Source organism: Capsaspora owczarzaki (assembly GCF_000151315.2).
Source record: "Capsaspora owczarzaki ATCC 30864 unplaced genomic scaffold supercont2.15, whole genome shotgun sequence".
Classification (NCBI taxonomy): Eukaryota; class Filasterea; order Ministeriida; family Capsasporidae; genus Capsaspora; species Capsaspora owczarzaki.
This window is the reverse complement of record NW_011887306.1, coordinates 280,549-306,738: the sequence shown is the minus strand read 5'-3', so window position 1 is coordinate 306,738 and position 26,190 is coordinate 280,549. Positions and strand designations below refer to the sequence as shown.

General features: G+C 53.3%; 6 protein-coding genes across 6 annotated transcripts; 2 read left to right on the top strand and 4 right to left on the bottom strand.

Moving 5' to 3' along the window:
• The first annotated feature begins 36 nt into the window (after positions 1 to 36).
• On the top strand, positions 37 to 6,747 carry CAOG_07284 (hypothetical protein). Its single transcript, XM_004343093.2, has 3 exons — positions 37 to 73; positions 2,087 to 4,067; positions 4,910 to 6,747. The coding sequence occupies exons 2-3, from the start codon at positions 2,379 to 2,381 to the stop codon at positions 6,644 to 6,646; spliced, it is 3,426 nt and encodes a 1,141-aa protein (XP_004343143.2). The 5' UTR covers positions 37 to 73; positions 2,087 to 2,378; the 3' UTR covers positions 6,647 to 6,747.
• A 479-nt stretch (positions 6,748 to 7,226) lies between these two features.
• Positions 7,227 to 11,713, bottom strand: CAOG_07283 (RNA helicase; the record flags this gene model as incomplete). Its single annotated transcript, XM_004343092.2, has 4 exons — positions 11,437 to 11,713; positions 10,665 to 11,014; positions 10,271 to 10,636; positions 7,227 to 10,190 (listed from the first exon to the last, which is right to left on the bottom strand). Exons 1-4 carry the CDS (start codon positions 11,666 to 11,668, stop codon positions 7,227 to 7,229), a joined length of 3,912 nt encoding a protein of 1,303 aa, XP_004343142.1. The 5' UTR covers positions 11,669 to 11,713.
• A 136-nt stretch (positions 11,714 to 11,849) lies between these two features.
• CAOG_07282 (hypothetical protein) lies at positions 11,850 to 15,809 on the bottom strand (the record flags this gene model as incomplete). The annotated part of the gene is made up of 2 exons (XM_004343091.1): positions 11,850 to 14,887; positions 14,966 to 15,809. The coding sequence occupies 2 exons, from the start codon at positions 15,807 to 15,809 to the stop codon at positions 11,850 to 11,852; spliced, it is 3,882 nt and encodes a 1,293-aa protein (XP_004343141.1).
• Positions 15,810 to 17,391: 1,582 nt separating this feature from the next.
• CAOG_07281 (COBW domain-containing protein) lies at positions 17,392 to 19,378 on the top strand. The gene is made up of 3 exons (XM_004343090.2): positions 17,392 to 17,688; positions 18,024 to 18,122; positions 18,217 to 19,378. The coding sequence occupies exons 1-3, from the start codon at positions 17,460 to 17,462 to the stop codon at positions 19,320 to 19,322; spliced, it is 1,434 nt and encodes a 477-aa protein (XP_004343140.2). The 5' UTR covers positions 17,392 to 17,459; the 3' UTR covers positions 19,323 to 19,378.
• A 26-nt stretch (positions 19,379 to 19,404) lies between these two features.
• Positions 19,405 to 23,810, bottom strand: CAOG_07280 (hypothetical protein). Its single transcript, XM_004343089.2, has 7 exons — positions 23,633 to 23,810; positions 22,417 to 22,579; positions 21,997 to 22,270; positions 21,743 to 21,867; positions 21,437 to 21,624; positions 21,215 to 21,358; positions 19,405 to 21,115 (listed from the first exon to the last, which is right to left on the bottom strand). The coding sequence occupies exons 1-7, from the start codon at positions 23,666 to 23,668 to the stop codon at positions 19,634 to 19,636; spliced, it is 2,412 nt and encodes an 803-aa protein (XP_004343139.2). The 5' UTR covers positions 23,669 to 23,810; the 3' UTR covers positions 19,405 to 19,633.
• A 204-nt stretch (positions 23,811 to 24,014) lies between these two features.
• Positions 24,015 to 25,661, bottom strand: CAOG_07279 (hypothetical protein; the record flags this gene model as incomplete). Its single annotated transcript, XM_004343088.1, has 2 exons — positions 24,015 to 24,021; positions 24,820 to 25,661. 2 exons carry the CDS (start codon positions 25,659 to 25,661, stop codon positions 24,015 to 24,017), a joined length of 849 nt encoding a protein of 282 aa, XP_004343138.1.
• Positions 25,662 to 26,190: the final 529 nt, after the last annotated feature.

Sequence of the window (26,190 nt, the reverse complement as noted above, 5' to 3'; positions counted from 1 at the left end):
TTTGGACGTGAGGGGTGAGACCATTCTTCATTTTCATCTCCTTGTGTATCTCAGCAATTGATTCGCATTCCTGGTATGTCACCCCCACCAAGAATTCAATTTCTGTCTCATCACTACGAAAAACAAAAAAAAAAGGGAAAAAAAAAAAGAGTCCACCAACAACAGCTGAGGCAAAAGTGTTTGGCTGCAGCTCGTCAATGACAATGCGTTGCGCCTGACCGGGGGGTGTACGGTGGAGACCGACATGTCAGTGCAGCACCCGTGCTTCCGAGTTGATCGCGAGCGCTTGCACAAAAGGGAAAAACGAATCAAAAGCGAATGCAACAAACCACAAGCCGTCGGGCCTCGATCCAATTTTTTCCAACACATCCTCTTCCGCCCTCCATGCACATCTCATCCGATTGGCGGCTGAATCATCTGCACATGCTCGCCTCTTGCATACTCCCCTTCCTCTCCTTCCCTGCGAGTTGCAGACAAGCCAATGCTTGGGAGACCTTGTTTTTGTGCTTTATCAACCTGCACGAGCGTCCACGAGGGGCGTCTCTCGCTCTCTCTCTGTGTTGATGGCTCGTTCGCACAGTCGTGCGACCGTCTATCGGCTGCGGTGGCGATCGTTTTTCTGTGATTGGTTGTTTATCTCAGCACTCGTTGGACACGGCTAGTTGCACCTGGTTTCGAGATGGATCACCCTCCTCGTTTTGTTTTTTTGTCTTTTTTTTTTTTTTTTTTTTTTTTTTTTTTTTTTTTTTTTTTTTTTTTTTTGTTCGTTGGTTTATTGCTGTTGCCTTAAAAAACAAAAACCGACAACAAAAACAACAAAACATTCCATCAAGATTCAACACAACAACAAAACACACCCGGACTCTGTTTTTCAACGTACCTTAGCATATCAGGGACTCGTTTTTGTGAAGCAAGAAGGGTTTCTGGAGAGACGAGAGTCTTGCTCTGCTCCAGCTGTGCTTTTTGGTGCCTTGTTGCTCCATTCCACACTGCGTACATACCGCGCGTGATTGGACAAGGGCGGTTTTTCAGATCTTGTCGGAATCAAGCGACATGGGGCGGGTTTTGTTCGGCGAATTCAAGGTCAGGATCTCGTGCAAAAGCGATTAGAGACCCAAATGAGTCATTGACACAAACAATAAAAAAAAGAGAGTCGACAAGCACTTCTTCGCTCATCCCTCCACGCGTCGCCAGTCGCAGCAACGACGAGTGGTTGTGCTTGCCTGTCGCGTGTATCCTCGCGCTTTATTTTGTTGTTTTTGCGTTTTTTTCCCCGAACCGCGATCCATTCCATCCGCTGTTTTGTTTTTTTTTTTTTTTTTTTCCTTTGTTCCTTTGTTTTTCTATTGCTTTTGGGTTTTTTCCGCTTTTTTTTTTTCTTTTTCGAAAGGGGCGCGGTCGTGTGGCTTGATTGCGTTTTCCTCGCTTATTTCCCGCCCGCCTGCTGCACCCTCCCCCCTCTTGCGGATGTGTGCAAGAAGCGTCTTTGGGCAATGGAATGGGGAAGATCAGAATGCGAGCTCAGCAGACACACAGGCATGATTCGAGGTGGAACGAATGACAGCTGAGCTTTACGTAACTTTTTTTTTTTTTTTTTTTTTTTTTTTGGTGTGTGTGTGTTGCCTTGGAGCATTGCAATTTTGGCACGTTTTTTTGTGTTTTTATTGCTCTTTGTTTACCACCCTGCACAATGGCTTGCACGACGACGAGTTGGGGCGTGAACGAAACGCCGAACGAAGCGCTTGCTTTGCTTTCCAACCATTCGTGACCAGAAGAACTTTTTTTTTTTTCGAGATTGCACGCGCGCGAAACAGAAAAAAGAAAAAGAAAAAAAACTCCAATCACATGCTTTGTGCGTTCGCGCAACCCCCTCGTCCCCTCATTAACAAATTGTACTTTATAATTAAGTTTTAAGATCCTAAAACTGTGTGTTTTTAAGCATTGGATCACTTTTGGAAGGCAGTCTTTGTTTTTTAACTTTGATCTTGCGCTTTTTTTTTTTTCTTTTCTTGTTTCATCTCATTTTCTAACAACAATTTGATCTTGTTTTTTTTTTTTTTTTTTTGGTTATTCTATTTGCATCCAGCGCCGTGCTTCGGGGTGTCGCTCGTTCGTAGGACCAGCAGCATCAGCATCAGACAAAGCAGCATCAACCACCCCCATTCAATGCACGCAATAGCAGACCAAGTCACAGCACAAGTAGCAGCAACAGCAGAAACAGAAGCAGCGACGCAACACGCTTCCCTCCAAATGCAGTCCCGCCGATTGCCCGCGCAGCCTCGGTGAACGCTGGATTCAGCAACACGTCGACCAGCAATGCATCCAGCGCCAGCAGCGACAGCAACGACAGCAACGACAGCAGCAAGGGCGCCAATGGAATGCTGGCACGCACCAAAGATTTGGATCAAAATAACAAATCTGCGCCAAGCCCGTTCGTGATTACGTCGGATGTAGTCATGCCCGACGCGACCATTCCAGCCTTAATGGCGATGACAACGGAGGCAACATGTGCGGCCATGACTCAGGCGGCGGCAGCGTCGGCAGCATCGTCTGGCGCAGTAGCAGCATCAACAAACGGAACAAACGCAGCAAACGCAGCCAACGCAGCCAACAATGCGAATTTCCTCTTCCAGCGCCCCGAGTCGGCCTTCAAGCTGACGGCCAGCGCACTGCCCCTACTTTCGTCGTCGCAGTCGCAGTCGCCCACCGCTTCGTCGCTGGGCTTCTCGCCGCTGCTGGGGTCACAGGAGTTGGAGGGGTTGGATTGGTCGGGCTCCCCAAAATTGGGCGACGAAATATTCCCCTTCCATTCCAGCGCCAATAATGCCTCGCGCATCAACGCTGCCAGCGACTCGCTCAGCATGGGCAAGCCCATTGACAACAGCAACAACCTTCACGCCAATGCCAGCAGCAGCAGCACCGCAAACAACAACAACAACAACAACAACAACGGCGTCAAAACACAAATGGAAGTGCACTCTTCATTCGCTGGGAATTCTGGTGTGAAATTCGTCACCGACGTTAACAACAACAATAACAACAATAACATCAACAACAACAACACCGCCACCCGCAACGTCCTGCCCCCTGCAGCCTCTGCACCGCACTCGATATTGACGTCTGCAATGGTTCAGGCGGCCGCAGCTCAGCAGCAATTCGCCATGGACTTGTCAGCACCCGTGAGAATGGGCGGAAACACCAATATCCAAAATGGTGGTAACATGACCAATAGCAGCAGCATTGTCCACGACACCTGCAGCAGCAGCAGCACCAGCACCAGCACTGGCGCTGTTTACCAAAATGCTCTTCACCGCGTGAGTTACAGCAGCGCCAGCAGCGCGACCAGCTCAGCACCCAACGGCTCGCCCGCATCTGCTCGCAACGCAGTTTCGGCCTTTTATGACGACTCGCTCGTGGGCGGAAATTTGGGCAGGTCGAACGCGACATCTTCGCATACCCTGATGCTCCTTGACAACCAGCAACCCATGCGCCTCACGCAGCAGCATCAGCAGCCACAGCTCCACCAGCGCTTTTCGCAGAATCATCATCAACAGCAGCAGCAGCTGATGGACCTGGAGCGTGAGGCCGCCGAGCCCTGGCTCGAACAGCTCCACCAACAAACCGCATTCGGCGAAATCACGTCCCAATCTGGGTCGCGGCCCGGAACAGCCCAGCTCACCGAGCAGGCTCAGCAGCTGCAGCAGATTCTCTCGTCAATGTCGACTCGCGCAGCTCTCGCAGGATCAACCCTGTCGGTGGCCGCAGGACAGCACCCGCAGCAGCAGGCGACCGAATCGGGGTCCCGACGCAGAACTCTGAGCACTGCCTCTGTCGATCAGCCCTGCTCCCGCCGCGTGCAGTTCACAATGGGCAGCCCACTCCGCCTCATCAGCATGCCCGGCGTCCACATTGCACTGGAGAAAGAGGAGCTCTGGCGGACTTTCTTCCGCCACGGCAATGAGATGATTTTGACCAAGAAGGGGCGTCGCCTCTTCCCAACGCCGAGCTTCACCATCACCGGCCTCCCCGAGCACCGCTCCTTCTCCATTGTCATCAACTTTGTCCCGGTACGTCGAAGAAGCCCCCTCTCGTGCATTTTTCCTTTTTTTTTTTTCTTGCTTGCTAGAAGAGCAAGTTCAGACCCACTTTTTTTTTCCTCGTATCCTTTTTTGTTGATGTTCTTTTAAAAGAAGCGGTGGGCGGATGGTCCGGATTATTTTGTCTTTTGTGATTCGCTTGTTTTGGAGCTGCCTTTTTTTTTTTTTTTTTTTTTTTTTTTTTTTTCGCATCGAAAAGTCGAGCGTTTGATCTTCTAATAGCTCCGCTAATTGTGGTGCGATTGGAGTTCGCTTTTTTACGGTGGCGGCGGAGGGGGCATGAACCATTGGTGCGAGTCGTTGTTTCATTCGATGGGATTGGAGTTTCTCCGCCTGAGTCATCGACTTGTCGGCTTGTTTCGCTTTCCTCTACTCTTGTTTCCTTTTTTTTATTTGTCCTCCTATCTATCATATCTATCTCATCTCGTAGTCTATTGAATGCCTTCCATTCTTTCATTCCTCGGGAGATTCCTGAAGGAACTGGTTGGCTTTTTTTTTTTTTTTTTTTTTTTTCTTCTTCTGTTGGTCGCTCTGGCGGTTGTTGCGGTCGTGAATGCGAATTGCGCAGTTCACGTCTTCAGCCATTGGTCAATCCATTTTGAGCGTTGACCGCTTGACCGCTTATCATTGTTGTTCGCAATTCGCAATTCGTTCTTAATTAGTCGTGTCATTTTTAACATGCGCTCCAACTCTGCTAATTTTTCTCCTTCGTCTGTTTACGTCCTTTTTGTTTTTGTTTTGCTCAATTCCTTGCGGTTGGTTTGGTGTGCATGTATTCATTTGGTTTGGATGGGTTGCTTTTCTTGGTCTAGGCCTCCAAAGTCGCCCACCGCTATGTCGGTGAGGCCTGGGCGGAAGTGCCCACCTCCAAGTCGCTGGACTGCAATGTTGTGACGCAGTTTGTGCACAACAGCTCGCCAGCGTTGGGCTCGGTCTGGGTTGAACACCCCTTCATGTTTGATTTTAAAATCACCAACAACGAAATCACCTCGACTACCAGCGACGCCGTCCTGCTGCATGCCCTCCACAAGTACATTTTCTGCGTCCAAGTGTTTGAGCCGCTCGCGGAGGACGAGTCCAGCATGCTCGAGGTGGACTTGGAGGCTCCAGCTGGCGCCAACCGCATGCACCTGCCTGGACATCGCCTGGTGCACTCGCAGCTGTTTGAAGAGACCCAATTTATTGCCGTCACCGCCTACTGCAACCCCAACATTCGCGCCCTCAAGATTAGCCACAACCCGTTCGCCCGCGCCTTCACCGACCGTGCCAGGGGCGACATTGAGACGGCGCGCGCCCTCACTCAAGCGCTGGAGAATCAGGACGACTCGTCCGCAGGCGAGGCGTCGCCCATCCCAGTGGCAATGGTGGGACCTCAGCGAGCACCCGTGCGTCGCTCGTCGTTTGGCGGCGCCGACATGCTCTCCCCGGCCACCACGGACGACGGCACGCCGCTGCGCCCGCAATTCTTGCCGCTCTGCTTTGAGCCGGAACGCTCACGCTCAGCGGCGCTGTCCTCGGCGCCGACTCCGCCCACGCCGATTCCGACACGCATCACCGCCCGACGAAACCGGACCGTCTCCGAGATGGATGCCGTCGACTCGACCGCCAGTCTCTCGCCCGCGCACTCTCTGGCGAGCCGCAACCACACGCCTTCGCCCATGATCCAGCAAGGCAGCACTGCCTTCCCATTCACGACCCTCCCAAGTGCATCGCCAAAGCGCGCTCGCTTGGACCACTCGCAGGGTCTCAGGTCGATCACGTCTCTGGGAGGTGGTGCTCGCAAGCTCTCATTCGAGTCGATGTATTCCAGTGACTTTTCAGACTTGCTGCTCGACGCCCAGCGCATGTTCTCCAATGCCAATGCCCGCAACAGTGGCCACGGCGGCTTGACGACCTCGGCATCTTGCAGCTCCATGGCTTCCACGAATTCGCGCTCCGCGGGCTTGCCGCACCTGAGCCACACGTACTTTCCCGGAAGCTCGGCGGACTCAACTCCATTGCCCACTCCGGGTCTCGGACACTCTGGGACGCAAGGAACGCAACCCACCGCGCGTCCGCGTGTGATGAGCATTTCCCAAAACCGCGCCAACTGGGACGCGTTTCAGCACGCTACACAGTCGGCCAACCTGGACAGTGCCAACACCTCGACTGTCGAAGAGCTTGAAGGCTTGATTGGCGCTGTAGCCCGCTCTGCCAAGGAGGCTGCCATAGAAATGATGACAAAGATGCACGCAACTTCGCCTCAGTTCCGCTCCTCGGAGGAGTATGCGCATCAAGTGAAGCTGGCCATGAACGACGCCAAAATCCAAATTGTCGTTTGCGACCTCGCTGTGTTCACCCCGACCACTCTTCAGCGCCTGCGGGCAAACCCCGTCTCGGCCGACTTGTCACTGATGGTGGTCGTTCCTCCCAACACACTGCCCTCGCTGATTGACAGCATCCTGGCAAGCGGTGTTGAAGACGTCTTGTATGAGCCGCTCCCTCCTGCTTTGCTCAAGCAGCACCTCGTCAGGTGCATCGAACGACGTTCTTGGCACGCCTACATGTGAAAATCACACTGATCTTCACACCACCAGCCCCCTTTGTTTTTGTTATCCATATTTTTATCGTCTCGAGTTGTTATCATCTCAAGCGTTGTTTCCGTCTCAAGTTTTTTTTTTTTTGTTTTTTTTTTTTTTTTTTTGTTGTTGTTGTTTTTTTTTAAAATCGTCTCAAGTCCTATCTCGTTTTTGTTATTTACTTTGCCTCATTTACCCTCCTCCCGTTGTTTGCCTTTGTGAATTTTCTTGCTTTTTGGTTGTTGCTTGGTTTTGATTATTTTTTCTGCTGATTTTCATTTTAGTTTGATTTTGCGTTTTACCCATTTACCTTTCGTTTTTTCGCCAGATGGTTTGTACAGCTGATTGGCGTGATGTTCTTCATGACAATATACGTACTTTGGAACACTTCAAAACAAGATTGTAGTCGGAGCATAGAACAAAAGCTTTCAGCGAAATGATACATTCCACAAACAAAACACAAAGCGGCACAACAAGAACACGCCAATTTAAAAAGAAATCAAAAGCAAAACAAGCTCGAAAAAAAGCTCGAACCAAAAAAAAAAAGAAGCAGCAAAAACAAAAAACATGCTCATTTCTTGCGACGTTGCTTGGAAATACGCCAGGCGTTTGGCTCCTCGTACTTGTTGTACATTGGCTCGATGCGCTCCATGCGCTTGCGCTTGGACAGATACGCGGGGTCGGCGACCTTGAAGAAGGCGGGAGCGAGCTCAACAAGCCACTTTGGCTCGATGGCGGTGCACTCTCGCATGTACTCTTTGGTGGTGAGCACGAGCTCGTGGTAAATCACCCACTGGGGCTGGTGGTTGAAGAGTGCGCTCGAGGGATGGATGTACACAACCTGGTTGTCGACCATGGTCTTGTACCCTTCCGTGGGGTCTTTCTTGGCGGCGTTCTTGAAAAAGCCAGAGCAGATGGCGCGGCGCACCTTGTTGAAGTTTTTGCCAGCAGAGACAATGTCCAACTGGTACCGGTCCATGATACCAAGCATCTGCTTGCGCACATCGGCAGCTCGGCGCAAGGTTCGAGCTTGCAAAAAGTTCTCAAAGCACCACGGCTGGCTAAACTTGTTGGCCTTCCAGCCATTGTACACCGCAAGCAGCGTGCAGTGATCGCCCTCCGCCTGGTGAAACTTGGCCTTCTTTTGGTCTGCAATCGCCTGCCTGTCTTTGGGTCGGAAAAAGACATTCTGCACCGAGAGCATGGCGACAACCGTGAGCAGTTCGTCCGAACAGCCAAACTCGACCGACTGGATGAGCATCTTGGCCAACGGCGGCTCGAGAGGGAACTCGGCCATTTTCCGGCCGAGGCGTGTCAGCAGGCCTTCGTCGTCCAGGGCGCCCAACGAGAAGAGGTTTTCCATGGCACTGATGAGCGTCTGCGGCGGTGGGGGATCCATAAAGTCAAACGTGATGAGATCGTTGATACCCATCGCCTTCAGCGACAGCACCGTGCTGGCCATGTTGGTCCGTTGGATTTCGGGGACGTTGGTCTGCAGCATTTCGTCGCGGTAGGCACGCTCGGTGTACAAGCGATAGCACTTGCCAGGGCCTGTTCGACCCGCGCGGCCTGCGCGCTGGCGGGCCTGAGCTTGAGAGATGGGCGTGACGACAAGCGCGTCCATGCCGGTCTTGGGATTGTACACGTTCTGCTTGACAAAGCCCGGATCGACGACATAGTAGATGCCGTCGATGGTGAGCGACGTTTCTGCAATGTTGGTTGCAATAATGACCTTGCGGCCGCCGGGCGGAGCCGGGTCGAAGATTTTCGTCTGCATCTCGCTGGGCAGCGAAGAGTACACGGGAAGGATGATCAGCTCTGGCACGTCCGGCCCGAGCGACTTCATGCGCTCGTACAAGATTTCGCAGGACGTGTCAATTTCCTCTTGACCCGTCAAAAACACGAGAATGTCGCCTGGGGGCTCGGTCAGATGGATTTGCATGACGGTCATCAAAGACGCGTCCAAGTAGTCGTTCTCGGGCTCGCGCGAGTACAGCACTTCCACGGGGAAGGTACGACCGGGGATGGTGAAGATCGGGCAGCCGAAAAAGTAGGACGAAAACTTTTCCGCGTCCAACGTGGCCGAGGTCACAATCAGCTTGAGGTCGGGACGGCGCTGGGCGCAGCTCTTCAGCAGACCAAACATGACATCGGTGTGGATGGTGCGCTCGTGGGCTTCGTCGAGCATGATGACAGAGTAGGATTTCAAGTCGCCATCAATCAGGCACTCGCGCAAGAGCATGCCGTCTGTCATGTACTTGATTTGGGTCTCCTGTGACGTGCAATCCTCAAAGCGAATCGTGTAGCCCACTTCGGCGCCCAGACGACAGCCAAACTCCTCCGAGACGCGCTTGGCCACCGACATGGCGGCAACACGACGTGGCTGCGTGCATCCGATACGTCCACGAGCAGTGAGACCAGCTTCGGCCAGGTACTGGGTGATCTGGGTCGTCTTGCCAGAGCCAGTTTCACCGATAACGATGAGAATTTGGTTTTCCTCGACGGCTTGCAGCAGCTGCGAGCGGAGCTTGTAGATTGGGAGCGTTTTTCGCTGCTCGACAATGCTGAGCGAAGTCACCTTGCCGTAAGTAGCGCCTTTGCCCATGGACACCTTCTTCCACTCGGGCATCTCCTGAGGGGCGCTAGCAGCCGCGTTCATGCCGCGGACGCCCTGCGCCAACGAGCGCTCGTCGTCGCGCGCCATGGGGTCAATCCAACCTTTGGTGAGCTGGGCGGGAGCGACATCGGTCTCCGCCGCACGCTGTGCATCGCGCACTTCTTTGCGCTCCTTGGACAAGGCCGTCTGAGTCATGGCCGCGCGCTGCAGCGAGCCGTCGGGGTTTTTCACAATTTTGACGGGACTGGCAGCCTGTGCAAACTTGGTCTGGCCGCGCAGGAAGAGCGGCTCCTCTTCCACAATCTCGACCTCCAAGTCCTCCACGTCGTCCAACTCGTCCGCGTCTCGCATCACGCCGAGCTCTTCGTCGTACTCGGGATGCTCGGTGCGGTCCATGACGCCCGCGGAAATCAGCTTTTCAATTTCCCAGCGCTCGGGCGTGGACAGCTTCTTGGCTCGCTGGCGCTTGGTGCCTCCGTACGGATCGCTATCACCAGACAATGGCACACCCGATGCGTTCAGCATGCCCCGCGCTGCCGCTGCACCGGCGGCAGCAGCTTCCGAAAAGGCGCCGCCAGGTCGTTCGGGGTTGTGAGCCATGTCCATCATCATGCTGGCATTCGCACCAGTCAGAACAGGCTTATCGAACGAGCGAGTGGGGTTGAGATCCTCGCCTGTGGTTTGATCGACATCCTTCATCGACAGGGACATTTTTTGGCCGGCGATCGACTTGAGCTTGACCTTGATTTGTTGCCCACGCGACACGACGTCAGCTGGATTGGTGACTTTGCCTTCGCGTCGGATTTCAGAAATGTGCACCAAGCCCTCCACCTTCCGTCGGAAGCCATCGAGTTGCGCGAAAAAGCCAAACTCCTTGATGGAAGTAACGCTCGCGTCGTAGATGCGACCCACCTCGGGCTCGGCCGAAGAAGAGGAAGACGAAGCGGAAGACGAAGAGCCATATCGGCTGTCTTCTCGCGATGCATCAATGATAGCACGGCGCGACGGGTGAATGTGTGCATCGTTGGATGCCGAGCTGCTGTTTCGGTGGGGCGACGGGGAGCGGCGGTGGTCTCGTCGGTCGTCGCGTCTGTCGCGGTCATCGCGTCTGTCTCGATCGTCACGTCTGTCGCGGTCATCTCGTCGGTCGCGGTCATCTCGTCGGTCGCGGTCACGACGATCGTCCCGGTCATCTCGTCGGTCGCGGTCACGACGATCGTCCCGCTTGTCGTCCCAGTCGTCATCAAACCGCGATTTGCGTCCTTCTGGGGAGCGACGACGAGAGTCCGAGCGAGAATCGCGTCCACGTTCACGAGAGTCATCCGCCGCGTCGCGAGAACGAGAAGAAGAGGGAGCAGCAACCGCTGCAGACGAAGAGGACGATGACGCTACTGGCAGGGTCTTGGAAGTTTGCAGCAGGGAATCGAGCTCGTCCATGGCGCTGGCAGCAATTTGCGCATCGAGCGCAGCCACGTCTGGCCGCTTGGCATCCCGGATGGCCAGACCTGGGAAGAGCTCACGACGTCGCTCCAGCTCTTCGCGACGTGCAGCTTCGTCGGATGGTTCGCCCGAGGACGACGACGACGTGTCCATCATCGTGGATGATGAGGAGGCGGCCCGAGCCGTTGAAGTGGAAGCAGCAGCAGCAGCAGCAGCCCCGTGCGCCGCGTTCTTGATTGACGGATGCATGTTCTGGATGAGCTTGTACAATTTGCCTGCAAACGCAGCAGTGCACTCGGCGCCTGTCAATCATCAAATCCAGGATCAGATTGTCAAGTGAGACATTGAGTTGTAAATTTCAATCCATCCAGTTTTCCCCTTCTTATTTTTTTTTCGATATGATGGTAAATGTATGTCAATGACTCGTCAGCGACTTTTTTTTCTCTCTTGCGTTTCAATGTGTCGACCAGCTGGTTTGCTGCTATTTTTTTTTTTTTTTTTTTTTTTTTTTTTTGCTTCCAATGGACTTCCATACAAACCTTTTTCCAATGGAAAGTCCAGCAAAATCCCCCTTTTTGCCCTTTCTCCCCCTTTTTCCCTCTTTTCCGTTGCTTTCTCCCCTGCAAATCGTCAACGCCCATTGCCATGCACTATGACCATCTCATCATGGAGCGGGAGAGAACAAAGCGAGTGCAGATCGTCGTGGTCGTCGTCGTCGTCGTACCATTGTCGTTGAGCATGGATCGGAAGGTCTCTGCAGCCGCCGCAGCCGACACTGACGCCGATGCCGATGACAAGTGCTGCTGCTCGGCAAGCGAGATGATGAACTCGGCGACGGTGCGGTCGCCCATCTCGGGACCCAAGTGCGCTTCGAGCTCGGTGCACACACGCGAGACCAGCGAAAGGTACTCGAGCTGCTCCAGCTCACTCCGTGCAGCCGGTGGTGCAGTCGACATGTTGCTGAATGCTGGCGTTTGGATGGATGGGCTGGTGGAGTGTCGATCTGCGAGGTCTTGGGGCTCAATAGAGAAAAAAAAAAAAAAAAAAAAAAAGAGTGCGCTCAGATTGCATTGCAATCTCAGTAGTGGAAAACGAAACGAAATAGTAGAACCGAATAATGATTTAGAATACAAAATGTTACACATCGACAAACTTTCGCATGGCGGCAGAAACCTGCGTCGCTTCATAGCCTGACTGGTCCGTCGGAACGTGGACAAAGCCATGGCGATTTCCTGAATACATGACGATACGCTGGTTGCGGGCTTCCAACAGCAATCGCTCCAGCGGTCGCGACGAGGTGATTGAGAAGGACAACTGGCTTTGGAACAGCTCGCGCTGCACAATTGCAGTTGCACTCGCAGTAATCACATCGACAAACTCGTTCTCTGCCTCGGGTTGGCGGTGAAACAGCCCTGCACTCAATGGACTGTCGGGGCTGGCTTTCGCGCTCAGGTCTTCAGCGACATCGGAAGGAAGAGGAACGTGGACGCTGCTTTTGCCCACAATCTTGGCGTCCGTGAAGCCAAAGATGGGGACGAGATCGGTCAAAAAGTTCCTGCCATAGTAATGCCCCGACTCGAGGAAGAGCATCAGGGGCATCGGCGACGGCTGCTTCCCCGAAACCACGACTGCTTGATTCATGCACAGCCCAGAACCCCAATCGCGAGTCTCAAACACCACGCGAGCCAGGGACGGGTAGCGGTGAGCGAGAATGCGCTCGACAGCTCCTGCGCGGTACAACCGTTGTGGCGAGCATACAGGGACGCGCTCGATCGTGCCACCGACCATTTCTGACAGGTCTCTCAGCCCAAGCGAGAGGTCGGCAGCGACACTGGCATCTCCATTCAATGTGGCTTCGACGCGAGCTTGAGCATGCTCTGAGAGTGGGAAGATCTGTCGGCCATACACTCCAATGACCAGTTCCTTCTGCGCATGCTCCATGCGCAAATAGCTCTCGACGTGCGCTTCGAGCTCGGGGAATGGACACTCCAGAATGTCGTCCAACAAGTCATCCTCGACCAACGGGACCAATGGGAGCGAGGAAGAATCTTGCTCGGCAGTCGCACCATTGTGCTCCATGCAGGCGACAACGGAAACACCAGAAGTAGCGGATGCGGTTGCAAACTGTGCCTCAGTGTAAATTGAAGCTGCCTGCAAGATCTCGCCCAGGAAATGCTGGTATGTGCGTGAGGCGAGGATGTGCCGCTGGGCGTTCAAAGTCAGCGCCTCGCGCTGCGCCGAGCTGGACAGGCGCTTCAACGCATCCGAAACGGCATCAGCCGAGTCAGCCTCAACAAAGCCGTTCGAACCAAGGACTTGTCGCAGCTCGTCCACTGAAGCAGAGTCAGCAATGATGGCGGTGCCTGCCATGACCGCGTGAACGGCTTGGCTAAGGTGCTGGTGTGATTGTTGGCCGACGACCAGCCCTGTTTGGAATTGGCGCAACGTAGAATTCGTCTCTTGTTGCAACGGCAGAGGGTGCAGCGCCGTCACCAACTCTTTCGGCACGACCGCAGTTGCATCGCCAAAAATCACCAGACCATGCTCCACGGCTGGAGCCAGCAAGGCGGTCGTGCTTGAGGGATACTCTTGCAAGGAAGCGTCAGGCCCAAAGAAAACGCTCTTGCCAAGCTTTGGACGCCGAGAGCCGGTCGGGTTGTGCACAAGGTGCTGAATCGGGTGCCACGCTCGGTGCACCGGGACCTCAGATGCTTTCAGCAGCGTGGCGTACTCGGCTTCAAGGAGCTTGGTCGTGACAAAAACTGCACTCGCCATTTCCAGAGTCTTTTGATGGGGTTGAACGGTCGGCAGCAGCGATTCGGCCGATGCACGAGCGTCCCAAAACACGAACGGCACGTGCATGTCGTGTGCCATCAAAACAAGTTCGCTGATGTCGGCACCAAACGCCTCGAGCGGGTCCTCCAAGTCATCCGCAGCAACCAGCAGCAAGTCGAACTGGACATTTTTGAACAGCTCGCGCCAACTAGTGCTGTTTAGTGGAACAACCTGGCTGTACGATGCGATAGCCGACTTGAGCTCCAAGCTCATCCACACTGCAATGTTCACCTTGAGCGGGTTCAGCGGAGCGATGGGCTGCCGCAGCGTCGGAGTAGCCTTGATCATCTCCAAACCAAAGTTGGCCTGCCATTCCGTCTCTGACGCGACAACGGTCGGGACGCCGGGTGGCAGCATCATGCCAAAAGCCGCATGCACGCATCGCTGCAGCGCAAATCGGTTGTTCGCTTCTTCAAGATAGGGTGTGACAGTGGACGCAATCAGTCGAGCTCGTTTCGCGCCCTCGACTGCCATGAAGCTGGCATCCATTTGGAGAATCTGCTGAGCAGCTTCTTTCGGTGTATTAAAGTGCAAAGCGGTCGGGTAGATGAGTTCCGATCCGTTCCAATTGCGGACAACAGGAATACTTCCAGCCGCCATGCCCTCTGCAACTGCTTGATGGCTACCCTCATAGTCGGACGTGGACAAGATGTAGCCAACATTCTCAAACCATTCTGGTGGAGACACGGGGAGGGTCAAATACTGCACAGCAGACTCCAACTCGAGTTGCGTAATGTTTTCAGCCAAGTTGTAGTAGAAGTTCAATTCTTCTGTCCGCTTGATAATCCAATCATACGCGAACGGGGATTCACCGGCGACCATCAACTTCCAAGTCGAATCGGTCTGACGCAACTCGACAAGGATTTCGACGGCCAAATCAACGCGCTTCATAAGAGGCACATAACCAAGGAGACCAAGAGTTCGGAAAGCCTGGTCGGTTTTGGGTCGAAGAAAACTTTCGGTGTCGACGGAGTTGTACACCAATTCGACCTGGACAGTGGCGTTGGCAGGCAACCACTGTTTTGCAGAGGCGTAAATCCACGGAGTAATCACAAGCAAGCGGTCGACGCGGGACCAATTGACAGTGTGGATGAACTTGGTGACCAATTCCTGACGGTGAAGACGAACAACCAAAGTCTTGTGCAGGGCCAAATTGTCGGCATACCAGACGGCATTGCCAAGTGCCCATTCGCACCAGACGACATCCGCCCACTCGGCGAGCTCCTTGCTCCGAGTTTCGTTGTGCCCGGTGTGAGATTTCCACATGTCCAGTTCCACCTCGACGTCGCTGCGTGCGCGAAACTGCTTGATGATTTGGCTGGCAAATTTCATTTGAAATCCTGCAAAAAGAACGCGAATGCGCCGGTGGAGCAGTGTTGGTGCTTCTGGAGCCGAGAGAGCAACAGGATTCTGCGAACGGTAAGGATTGACCATGCCGAAAACGGTGGTTGCGACAGACGAGAAAAAGAACGGCTCGGCGCGCTTTCGCACATGGGCCGAGATTTCGGCTAGAAGATGGCGATTCGCAACCATTTGTCCCATTGCGACAGACAAGGTTTGAACATCAATCTCGCTAAACTCGACTTGTCCCTCGGGAAGCGGGTCAGTCAAAATCGGGCCGCCATCGACGGTCAGGAAGAATGGGTAGTCGACTCCCAAGAAGCTCTCGGTAGCCGGCGAGCGATTCACAAGCACAGGGAGACCGTTGGCTGCGTACTCGATCAGCTTGGTGGACAGCTCGTGGCCAGAGTCGTGCCGCATCCAACGAAGGCCGACATCGCACTCTGTTCGTAAAATGCGCGCAACTTCGGTTCGGACGAGTCCCGACCTGACCTCAATGTGTGGAGCGGCAGCGTCCATGCGGTCGGAGAGCTGCTGTTGGAATGCGGCGTCGCCCTTCACCTTGCTCACCATCAGGAGCATTGAGACCTGGGTGGTCGGATTTTGACGCAAAAACTCTTGAAAGCCTGCGACCAGCTCGAGCGACATGTACAGCGAGTCTGCCTTGCCAGAATAGCAAAACTTTAACGGCCTGTCGGTTGACTGCAGGTCGGCGCGCGAGGTCATGGCGACGCTAGGATCGGGGACCATCGGTGGGATGACAACAGAGCCATGAGGAACACCATAATTCTCCTCTGAGAATTCCCGCATGTGCGGAGTCGAGAAAACCAAACGGGCAGGCGACTGGACAATTTCGCGGAGTTGCGCAACCTGCTCTTCTTTGATGTCGCTCACAAAGACGACAGATGTGCGGCGCGCCATGTTGGGCTCTCGTGCCAGCAGCTGCCCAACGTCCAGGCCGCGGACGAGGATGAGATTGTACTCTTCGCGGGCGTCAAGAGCACGGATGGCTCGAACAGCGAGTGCAGGTGAAAGTCGTTGTACTTTTGCGGTCACTGCTTGATCGCCCAGATGCGCAGGGTTCCAAGCATCCAACAAGCGTACTCGCCCTTGGCTGAGGAGCGGCTGAAGCGTAGCTGCGACTGGAGCGGTGCTCACAAGCGCCTTCTCATCCATGTAGAGCCCCATGGGTGCAGTGTCAACAAACGATCCTTGCACGGGCTTGTGCGCTTTGAGTGCGTTTTGACTTGTGTGCGTCGTCACCAATGGGTTTTGCAAGAGAATGTCCACATGAACGTCGCAATTCGGCGCCGTGACAAGCACCGTTGCGAGCGAGACCAGCCACGCGCTCGAGCCGTCAATCCAGTTGACATTCACGGGTGCATACAGCAAGACTTGGGTGCGATGTTGCTTCAGACGAAACGACTCCCATGGCGGGCATGTCGTTGGCATGGGCGTGGCTTCGCGAGGTCCTGCGGTGATTGGTTTTCTGCGAAAGAGTGGCGGATTCGGGTCGACGGCCTGATTGTCACCTGGAGAGGACCCTTGCAAGCGGCTGGACTGGAGCCACTCGGGGAGAGTCTGATTAACATCCTGCAGCCACGGCGCGGACTCTTGCCATTCCTCAACAGCAGCAAGCAGTTCAGGGATTGATGGCGGCGCGACAGGCTCCGGTTTGAATTCGAGCTCCATTTCAGTGCTGGGCTCTTCAATCACAAGTGAAGCAGTATCATCTGATAGCAATCCATCTTGGAGGATGGGCTCTTTGTCGTTGGTGTCGACGATCTCTTCCATCTCGACTCTGAGAACGACACGAGTCGGGTCCAACTCGATTTCAGCTTCAGGCGCCATAGTTTCACTGAACTTGTTGCTCAATACCAAAGCCGCCTGTTCTGGTTGAGACGATGGTTCTGTTGTTTCGGAGGCTTTGGTCCCACGGGAGAGCACAAGGGAGGGGGAGGGCAAAGTCAGAACAACAACAATCACAAGAACCCGAGCGTCAAGCCCCGCCCCTCCCGTCGCTAGGCCTGAAAGAGTTGCAGACTGCACGCATCAAGAGTACGTACCAGCATTCAGCTGCTGATGCCAGTCTGGCGCCTCGGACAGAAGCAGATGGTACGCCAACAAGCAGAAGAAGCTGAGCGCGATCAACACGACCCGACCTCGCCTGCTCCTGACGGGTGCACTTGGTCGCAGAATCCAATGCGTCCACGAGCCGAGCCGTGAGCGAGACGGTGATGCATGTCGGTACGCCCTTGTCAGAGTGGCCATTCCCCGCCTTTTTTTTTTCTTTTTTTTTAGCGTCGTCTTTGCTTGCTTGCGTTGGTCTTGGGTTTTTGTGTGTAGTTTTTTTTTTTTTTGGAAGAGTAGAGTGTGGATGTATTTGAGATGAATGGAAGTACTGTACATTTCGATCCTCGAGTCCATGTCCTATTATTGAGGCGTTCAAGGTCTCCTTGTGCTGGTCGCAACGGCGATTCAGCATCAACACCATCAATACAGTCAGCACCACAAACATGTCCCGCTCACTCTTGTATTTTGTAGCATTTGTGTCATTACTTAAGGGTTCCAATGCAGCTCAATGACGATGATGACTGCCCAATGCTGGTCGACGCTGGGCTGCTGAGCCTTCCCTCACCCAATACGCCTGCCCCGTCTGCGTCCACTGCTTCCACTGCTTCAACTGCTTCAGCGACTTTAACGTCAACGCATTCGTCTTCTGTCGCTGCGGCGTCCAGAGTGCCTGTTACCATCATCACGGGCTTCCTCGGCGCTGGCAAGACCACGCTGATCAAGCGCTGTAAGCCCGCTCTCGTCGCTCACCCGCACGTCTCCCAGCGTTGGGAGAAAAAGTTAGGGGCTCCGATGGAATGCTTGGTGCTCAAAGTGGGGGTCGGGGGTTGTGCAGACAGCATGGGGCGCGTCATCAAACACAAGAAAACCCCCCGCTATCATCGGTTTCATTCGTGTGTGTGCTGGGTTTCCAATCACAAGCAACACCACCTCCGTCATCTATGACTACTAGAAGACGCTGGCTTGAAAACAATGCAAATCCCCTGCTCACTTTTATGTTTTTTTGCATGATGATGTCCGAAATTGCAATTCTGACCTTGCATGCTGTGTTTTTTTGCGTAGTGCTCACGGACGATCATAATCGACGCATTGCTGTGATTGTCAACGACTTTGGAGACACATCCGAGAATAATAACGAGAATCTGGAGGCCCCATTGACTGGTAGCGAGCATCCCGATCTTCATTCTGAGCGGTTTAGCGGCGTGGCTGCTGGTTGTTTACTCACCATTTGTTATGATGCTGTGTCCGCGTGCAGTCGGCGAAAATGGCCAATTGCTGACAGACGAATGGATGGAACTCCGGAACGGCTGCATGTGCTGCTCGTCCAAGGACGCTGGCGTGTCTGCCATCGAGAAACTCATGGAAAAGAAGGGACGCTTTGACCACGTTCTGCTTGAAACGGCGGGACTCGCCGACCCTGGGCCGATTGCTGCCATGTTTTGGATTGACGACGATGTGGAGAGCACCTTGGCTCTCGACGGCATTCTCGCAGTGGTGGATGCCCAGCGCTGTCTCCAACAGTTGGCACAAAGTCCGTCCACTTCTACATCGGCCAAAGGCTCTTCTGCAGATGTGGCTCGACCACAGGCAATCAATGAAGCCGTACGGCAGATTGCGCTTGCCGACAGAATCATCCTCAACAAGACCGATCTCGTTTCGCCCGAAACGCTAGCACAAGTGCTCGACGCCATCACCATCATCAACTCTGCTGCCACTGTCATTCATGCTGTTCGATCCGTCGTTCCCGTGGACTTTGTGCTTCGTGGCACGGCTGATTTCGATCCCGACATGCAGGCGCAGCGTGTCGCGGCGCTCGAGTCCTCGCTCAAGCACAGCCTGACCCATGGTGGAGTGCACGCCCCCAACGCTGATGGCACTAGCGCGTCGGCTTTCTCGGGAGTTTCGACTGTCACTTTGGAGTTTGATGCCTCGTGCCCCGTGCTATCACTTTCAAACTTTCACCGCTGGATTCAGCTTTTGTTGTGGGAGCAGACGTTGCACGTCCAGTTTCCACAGTTTGCCACTCACGTGGAAGAGCACGACGACCAGGACTGCGAATGCACAGACCATCATCATCACGGCCACGGTCATGGCCATTCTCATTCTCATGAGCAACACCGAGCAGCACCTCTCGTCGAGCAGCAGCCACCAATGGAGATTCTTCGATCCAAGGGCATCATCTATCAACTCGATTCCCCTGTTCAACTCACCCTCCAAGGTGTGTGCGAAACCTACGACGTTCAACCCGGCCTCCCTTGGCGGGACTCGCTCACCAAAGCCACGCGTTTGGTGATTGTCGGACGGTATCTGAATCCTACTTTGTTGCGTCAGAGTTTTGTTGCCATGTGCTGCACAAAGTAATCGAGATAGTTAACGCAAGGTGCTCTCAAACAAAAAAAAATCATTGTGTTTTGAACCGTTAACGTGAAAATGAAATGCGGTTGGGGGGGGGGAAGGATGGGAATGTGCTAATGAGACAAAGATAATCACAGCGCACCGAAAATCAATTGGAGCATGAGACAACCAAATCGACGGTGTCGAAAACAACAAAGAGGAGAAATAGACCTTTTTAAAAACAAAAAAAAAAGAAACGAGGTCACGATTGGTCCTCGCAACTCGCCTCCAAACGTGGAACCAGTTCGAAAACACACCAACGCAAGCGTTTGGCTGGGTTACGTCAGGCGACGCTTGATCAGCTCGAGTTCGGTCTTGAACTGAGTGAGCGAGCTTTGCATGTCAACACGCGCTTTCCGCTCATCAGTCAGTTGTCGCTCCAGGCGACCAAGTTGAACACGAAGCATGGCAATCTCGTCGGTAGGCGAGCCGTTCAACGACCCTTGACGCGAGAGTGGAGCCCGAGTAGGTCCGGGACTCGAAGCCGCAGACACGGTTGCGCTACTGTCTGGTGAGGAAGCAGCAGCGACGATACTGTGTGTGGAGCCCAGCTGGTGCTGGACCAAAAGTACGGCAGCATTCAGCGAGTGTGTCAGCTGATCAATGCCATTGACTTTTGTTTGGATACTGGAAACGTCCTCGCGAAGCGTGCGAAGGTCGGCCATTTCCTGAGCGCTGGTGGCCAGCGCGGCATTGACGGCGGTGAGTTTCGAGGCAATCTTGCCGCACCAGCTCTTCACCTCTTGGAGATCGCGATCGATATTCTCTGGGTTCCCGAAACCTGCAAGACCCAGAGTTCCAGAGGCCGCCAACTCGTCCACGGTCGATTCGTCGCTGCTGGACGATGAAATGCTCGTTTGGTGTTGCAATGGCACGGTGCCTGCTTCAGGCCGGCTGCTGATGGCTGCTGGAGCCCCGTTCGAAGTGCCTTGGCGTGAGTGATCACGACGGCTGGCGGCAGCCTCGGCCGCACCGCGGGATTGGTTGGACAGGCCAGCGGCGATATTGGCCTTTGTTTGGGAAATGTGATTGGAAATGGACGTCGCAACCGCGTCGCCTGTCGAAATCTGGGACAGCGATCCCACCGAGCTGCTTAGATTGCGCGACATCCCGGTCGTGACGGGAGGCTCTGACGAATTGTCGTTGGCCGGGCTTGCTCCAGCAGAAGGAGACGGTTGGAACAGGTTTGACGTGGAGACACTCATGTTGGGTTTTGGCTTGGGTGCTTTTGCCGGCGGACCTGCAGGAGGCGCCGCTGCGGAAGGCTTGCTTCCAACATCCTCCCACGTCTTCTTGCGCGTTGCTGGCGGGAAGTTGCCCGCCGAGTTGGGAACTGCGCCGCCATTGCTCGGAGGCATCGGAAGAGAAGGTGTATCTGCCGACAGCTTTGGACTGGGCGGTGCTGAAGGCTCGTCAGAGTTGTTTTCGTAATTGCGCTGGATCAACCCCAGCCGACGTTCCAACTCGTCAAACGAAATTTCGGGCCGGTTGTATCGCGGGACTGGCGCCTCTTCGCTTGCAGGTTGAGCCGCAGTCAGTGGTGGCGTGGCTTCGTCGTCCTCCCCCTTCTTGTCGACCAACTCGGTGAGCATGGCACGCTTTAGATGGAAAATGCCCTTGCGCTCCTTCTTGGTGGACTCAAAGTCGTCGTGCCGCTGCTGCATCTCAGCGTTGATGGCTGCGCGCAATGCCGTTGCGCGAGTGGGCTTGGGCGGCTCGCCGAGTGTGGACATGGCTTCGACAAATTCATCCGATTGGTGCTGAAAACACAAAAACAAAGAAAACGCGCCGTCGAAAAAGTGAGAAGGGCGAGAAGCAACAAGGGTGAGGAGAGGCAGCATGGCGCTTGACAAACATACAGAACTGGTGGAAGCGACTGCAGTTGCAATTTTGGCTTGCATCAATTTCAGGTGATAGTGCAAGGTGCCAACAGCGTCTGTTACGATGGTTTGGCCCAATTGACCGAACGACAGTGCATCGGCAGGCTGATCTGGTGGCACCACCTGGGAAAAAAAAAACGTGACCAAAGGTGAACGAATGGTCCATACGATCGTTGTTTTTCGGGGAGGGGGGAACCTTACCGCGAGCAATTGAAGGTACAGGTGCACACCCAGCTTGGAATCGCGCAAGAGTTGATTGGCGTTCAGCATGTATGGCTCATTTTCACCAAACTCGACACCGCTCGCCATGTTTTGGAGTGTCTTTGAGATGAGAATCAGGTTTTTCCGTGCTTCGGGGGTGACTGGTTGCTTGACCAGGTTGAAGCCCTCTGCGAATGTTGAAGTGGGAAAGTGCAATCAGTCCATTCGTGGCGACAAAACTCATCACAAACGTTGCTCGGTAGCAGAACAACACGCGCCAATCCAATCAAGAAAAAACACACATACCGGGAGAAACGATGGCGGGGCAAAAGTACCGCAAAAAGATAAAGCCGCCAATGGCGATATCGACCTTGTCTGGTCGCACCTTGCCAACTTCGTTCGAGATGATGTGGAAGAGTGTGAAAAAGGCTCTGCAACAAAAAAAGCAAAGCGAAATGGAAGTCCCAGAGACGTTTCAAGAGATGAGAGGCCATCCCTCAGAAACAAAAAACAAAAAGAACGATAACCAAAAAGGAACGACCGGATGTAAAGCAGCATACCGTGGACACGCAGACACAGACTTGGTGATTTCCTCGAGCATCATCTCCACAAACGATAACAGCTTGTCAAAGTTCTTTTTCATGACGGGCACAGTCAGGTCCTTGGCCTTGTTCATGTTCACTTCCAGCGTCGTTTTGATTTCTAGAATCTTTTTGAGCGGTTTCTTCAAGACTACTTTGAGGAAGCCTTCGCCGACGCTCTTAAGGTACTCTGCAATGATTTTGATCGGCACAGTGTTGTTTCGGAACAAGCCGTTCGCGTCCTCGACTTCGACTGCGAGAGTCAACAAAAAAAAGACAAGGCAAACCGAGATGGCGAGTGGCAAAGACACGATTGTGGTTATTAGCGATCGCGCATTGGAAGCGTTAGGAAAGAACTCAATCCAAGCACGCAGAGGAACGGGAGGGGGGGGGTCTTACAAGTTCGGTCAATCTCCTTCTGAACGGCCCAGCGAATCAAGCGGTCCATCTGGTTGGCCGAGTTGAACAAGACGACCAGTGATTGTGCAGTGTCGTCTGCCACATCTTGCGGGATCTCATTGCACAGCGCTGTGAGCAGTGTTTCGTCTTTTGCAAGCAGTAGCTGACCAAAACAAAAAAACAAACACAGGGTGACAAAATGAGTACCAGTTGGTAACGACGAGTGGACTGTTCTGTTTTTGATGATGTTGTGATTTTCGAACCCGTTGTTTGTAACAAAATCTTGTTGATCTTGTTTACTCATTGTCGGGTGATTTTATGTTTTTGTGTTTTTTGTGTGTTTCTCTGAGGTGTGAGTCGGTTACTGAATATGGTAACTTTTTCTCGCCTTTCCTTTTTTTTTTTTTTTTTTTTTTTTTGGAACCAAATATTCCGATTGAACCACTTTTACTGCTGCTGCTGCTGGTTTGTTGTCTGTTTGGGGGTCCATCGTTGAGATCTGAATCACGACGAACGGCAAAGTGATTCGGGTTCAGATTGTGGTCCAGTGGGGGTCCTGATCTCCATTGCATTAGCAATCCCTTTCCGAAACTCAATTGAAATCAGGTTGCTACGTCCCGCTTTTTTTTTTTTTTTTTTTTTTTTGGTAAGGAGATGCTGATGATGTGCAGCAGCAGACTTGCATCGATTGGAAACCGACAGCAAGCACCTCTCTTGTCTCTGGATCTCTGTCGCTCTGTCGGTGTCTCTCTCTCTCTCTCTCTCTCTCACTTCTCGTTCTCCAAACAAAAAAAAAAAAAAAAAAAAAAAAAAAAAGTCAATCTCTCGCTTGCTCGCTCCGTTCTTGGTGTCGATGTTTGTCGACAGCACCAGGTCGTCCAGTGTCAATGTGCACGCCGTGGTAACAAGCACCAACCCAAAGCGACACGCACGCAACTCAACCCCAGCAGCAACCCACTCAAACGCACAACAATTGGCGCCTTTTTTTATTTCATTTTTTTATTTTTTTTTATTTTTTTTTATTTTTTTTTTTTTTTGCGAAAGTCACTGCTGCTGAACTGCGGGCCTCGTCCGAGCGCAGTGAGCCGATCACGGCTTGTCAGGCTGCAAAACCCAAGTGTGCTGCTCATTCTGTATGTAGTGTAAGCAGGGAGGGTTTCGGGGCGGTTGGGAGTGTGTGTGTGGGGTGAGAAGCTCGTCAGTGGGGTGGGTTTACCTTGCACAGCGGCTTGTACTTGGGATCCACGTCCATTTTGTGATGTAGAGGTGCGGGGGGGGGGGGCTGAAAGTGCAACTTCCCCGTGCTTGCTTCAGTAACAATAACAACGATATAACAATGATCACAGACGATAATAACGAGACAAAAAACACCGACAAACAAGCAAAAAAAAAAAAAAAAAAAAAAAAAGGTTGACTGAAACCAAACCAAAAGAAGAAAGCGAAACTGAATCACTGATCACTGTGTATGGAAATGTACGACACGCAATCGCTCAGAAGATGAGTCACACTAGAGGTTCTCTTTCGACATGAGTCATCGAATCCAGCCGTGGAAGGAATCTCGTTCGCTGGTAGATGATTCAATCCGGATTTGGCGGGCCTCAGTCGCTGTTTTTGGTCAGAATACTCAGATGCCCGCCAGAGCACCGATTGTCTTGAGCGGTGAGTTTCGAGATTTCGATTTTAACAGTGTTATTGAATGACCGCGATACTCTGCTCAGACTTGTGCTGAAGGTTTGGCTGAAAGAGGTTTTGTTGACTGACTGACGGTGGTTGGTTGCGGTTGGGGTTGGTCGGCCTGTCGCTGCACTTGCACTTGCACTGATCCCAGAGGAAGAGGTCGAGTGCATCCTCGATGCGCTGGCGAGCGAAGGCAGCCCGGCGTCGTGTGTGCCTGCACTCCGAACGCGACTCGCGCTGCTGCTGCGAGAGTTGCGCGAAGGCACCATTCCAAGTCTGATGCACACCATGGACGACGACGATGCCTTTAACGCACCACCAGGCAAAAAGTAGTTGTGTCACAATTTGTGTAGCCTTTTGTTTGCATGATTGAATAAGACACGACGTTGTTCAAACTGTAGTTGAATCTGAGGATTTTTCTTATTGGAAAAAACAAACAACAATACAAAAACACTCACAAGTAGCAAATGCTAGCTGTGAACAGCATTTTGAGCACTCATTGCTTGCCTCAACTGTGGAAGGTAGCGCGCAACGGTAGTGTCGAGATACTCGTTGTTGTCGGCCTCCAAAAACAGCTTCCAGCCAAAATCGTTGTTGTTGCCGCTGATGGTGCCGCGCTTCAACCGCTCATCCCAGTCCTGGTAGCTCTTGGTGTAGTAGTGGTTGATTCGCAGAACGTCGACCTCGCGGATGGCCTTGGCCTCGTGGTCAGAGAAGGTCGTGTACTCGAGCTCGCGGAACTTTTCATCGCACAAGGGCTTGCCGTCGTAAAAGTACAAGCTGTGGGTGTTGTGCAGACCGGCCATCTGCCTTGGGTTGAACAAGACCTTCTTGCCAGTGATGACTTCGTTGCTGCGACGCGTGTACTCTTCCAGGACCAGTCCGGGCGGAGTCGTCGTGTGGTTGTTGGAGCCAAAGTTGAGTCGCCAGGCGGCAACGCCGCCGCATTTGCCGCTACCCACGAACGTGTTCATTAGTGTGAGCAACGACTGCTTGGGCGACGTTGGGAAGAAGAATTCGTCAATGTCAAAGATGCCCATGTAGCGCGTCAGGCATCGGAAGCGCTGGACGCCATCAATGATGCCGACTTTTTGCGTGTTCTGGATGAGATAGCCCGAGATATCGTGCGTCAGAATGGTCGGGAAATCTATCAGCGTGACGAGTCCAGCTCGCATGTACGGAACGAGCACCTCGCGGAAGTTGTCTGTCGAGTTGTTGTTGTACATGAGGAAGTGGTCAAAGCCGACCAGTCTGTGGAACTCTATCCACTCCTTGAGGTACTTGTCTGCGTCTCGGAAGATGGCGAACGCCGTGAGCTGGTACTGGAATCTGCTCGACTCGTAGCACTTGAAGTCGCGCGACGGCATCGGCGTCCCGTAGACGGCGTGGAAGAGGGCCTCGCTCTGGTCAATCGGGTGCAAGCGGTCGCTCGACGCCATCTGGAGCAGCCACCAGAACACGCCAAACACAACCAGCAGCACAATGACAATGCGGATGCGCCGCGCTATCGGCGAGTTGGTGCTCGGTGCGCCCCACCGCCGCAGCACTTGGCGCAGGTCGGTAGGCATCAGAACGGATGACGTTGAAGTCGCGCCTCAACAAGTACTATCGGTCTGTGTGTTGATGTCGTGATATGCCAGAAGAATGGAGCGTTTTTTTGTGTGTACGTGTTCCGTTCTATCCTATGAGCGTCAAATCGGCAGTGTTGCGAGGGAGGGAGGGTGGAGGTGTGATGTCGAGCGATGATGTGGCCGTAAACGTTGAAGACTGGATGACGCCCCGCCCCAAATGGAGTATGACGACAACAACAAACCAACCATACCAAAAAAAAGGATGAACATAACAGATAGCAACGGTTAGTTGTGGATCGCCAAAGCCAAAGAAACGAGACAAAAAAAAAACAATCCGGAGCAGCCCCGAAAGTACATGTACTGTCGCTGACAGAGAAGACAGATGTGGTTGAACATGCTAGATTGCGAACGGACTTACGTCGGTGGCATGTTGAAAGAGGGAGGTGGGGGTGGGGGTGGGGGTGGGGCGTAACTCTTTCTTTTCCAAACTCTTTTGTATGACTTTCAAAACGAAAACTTCATTCTT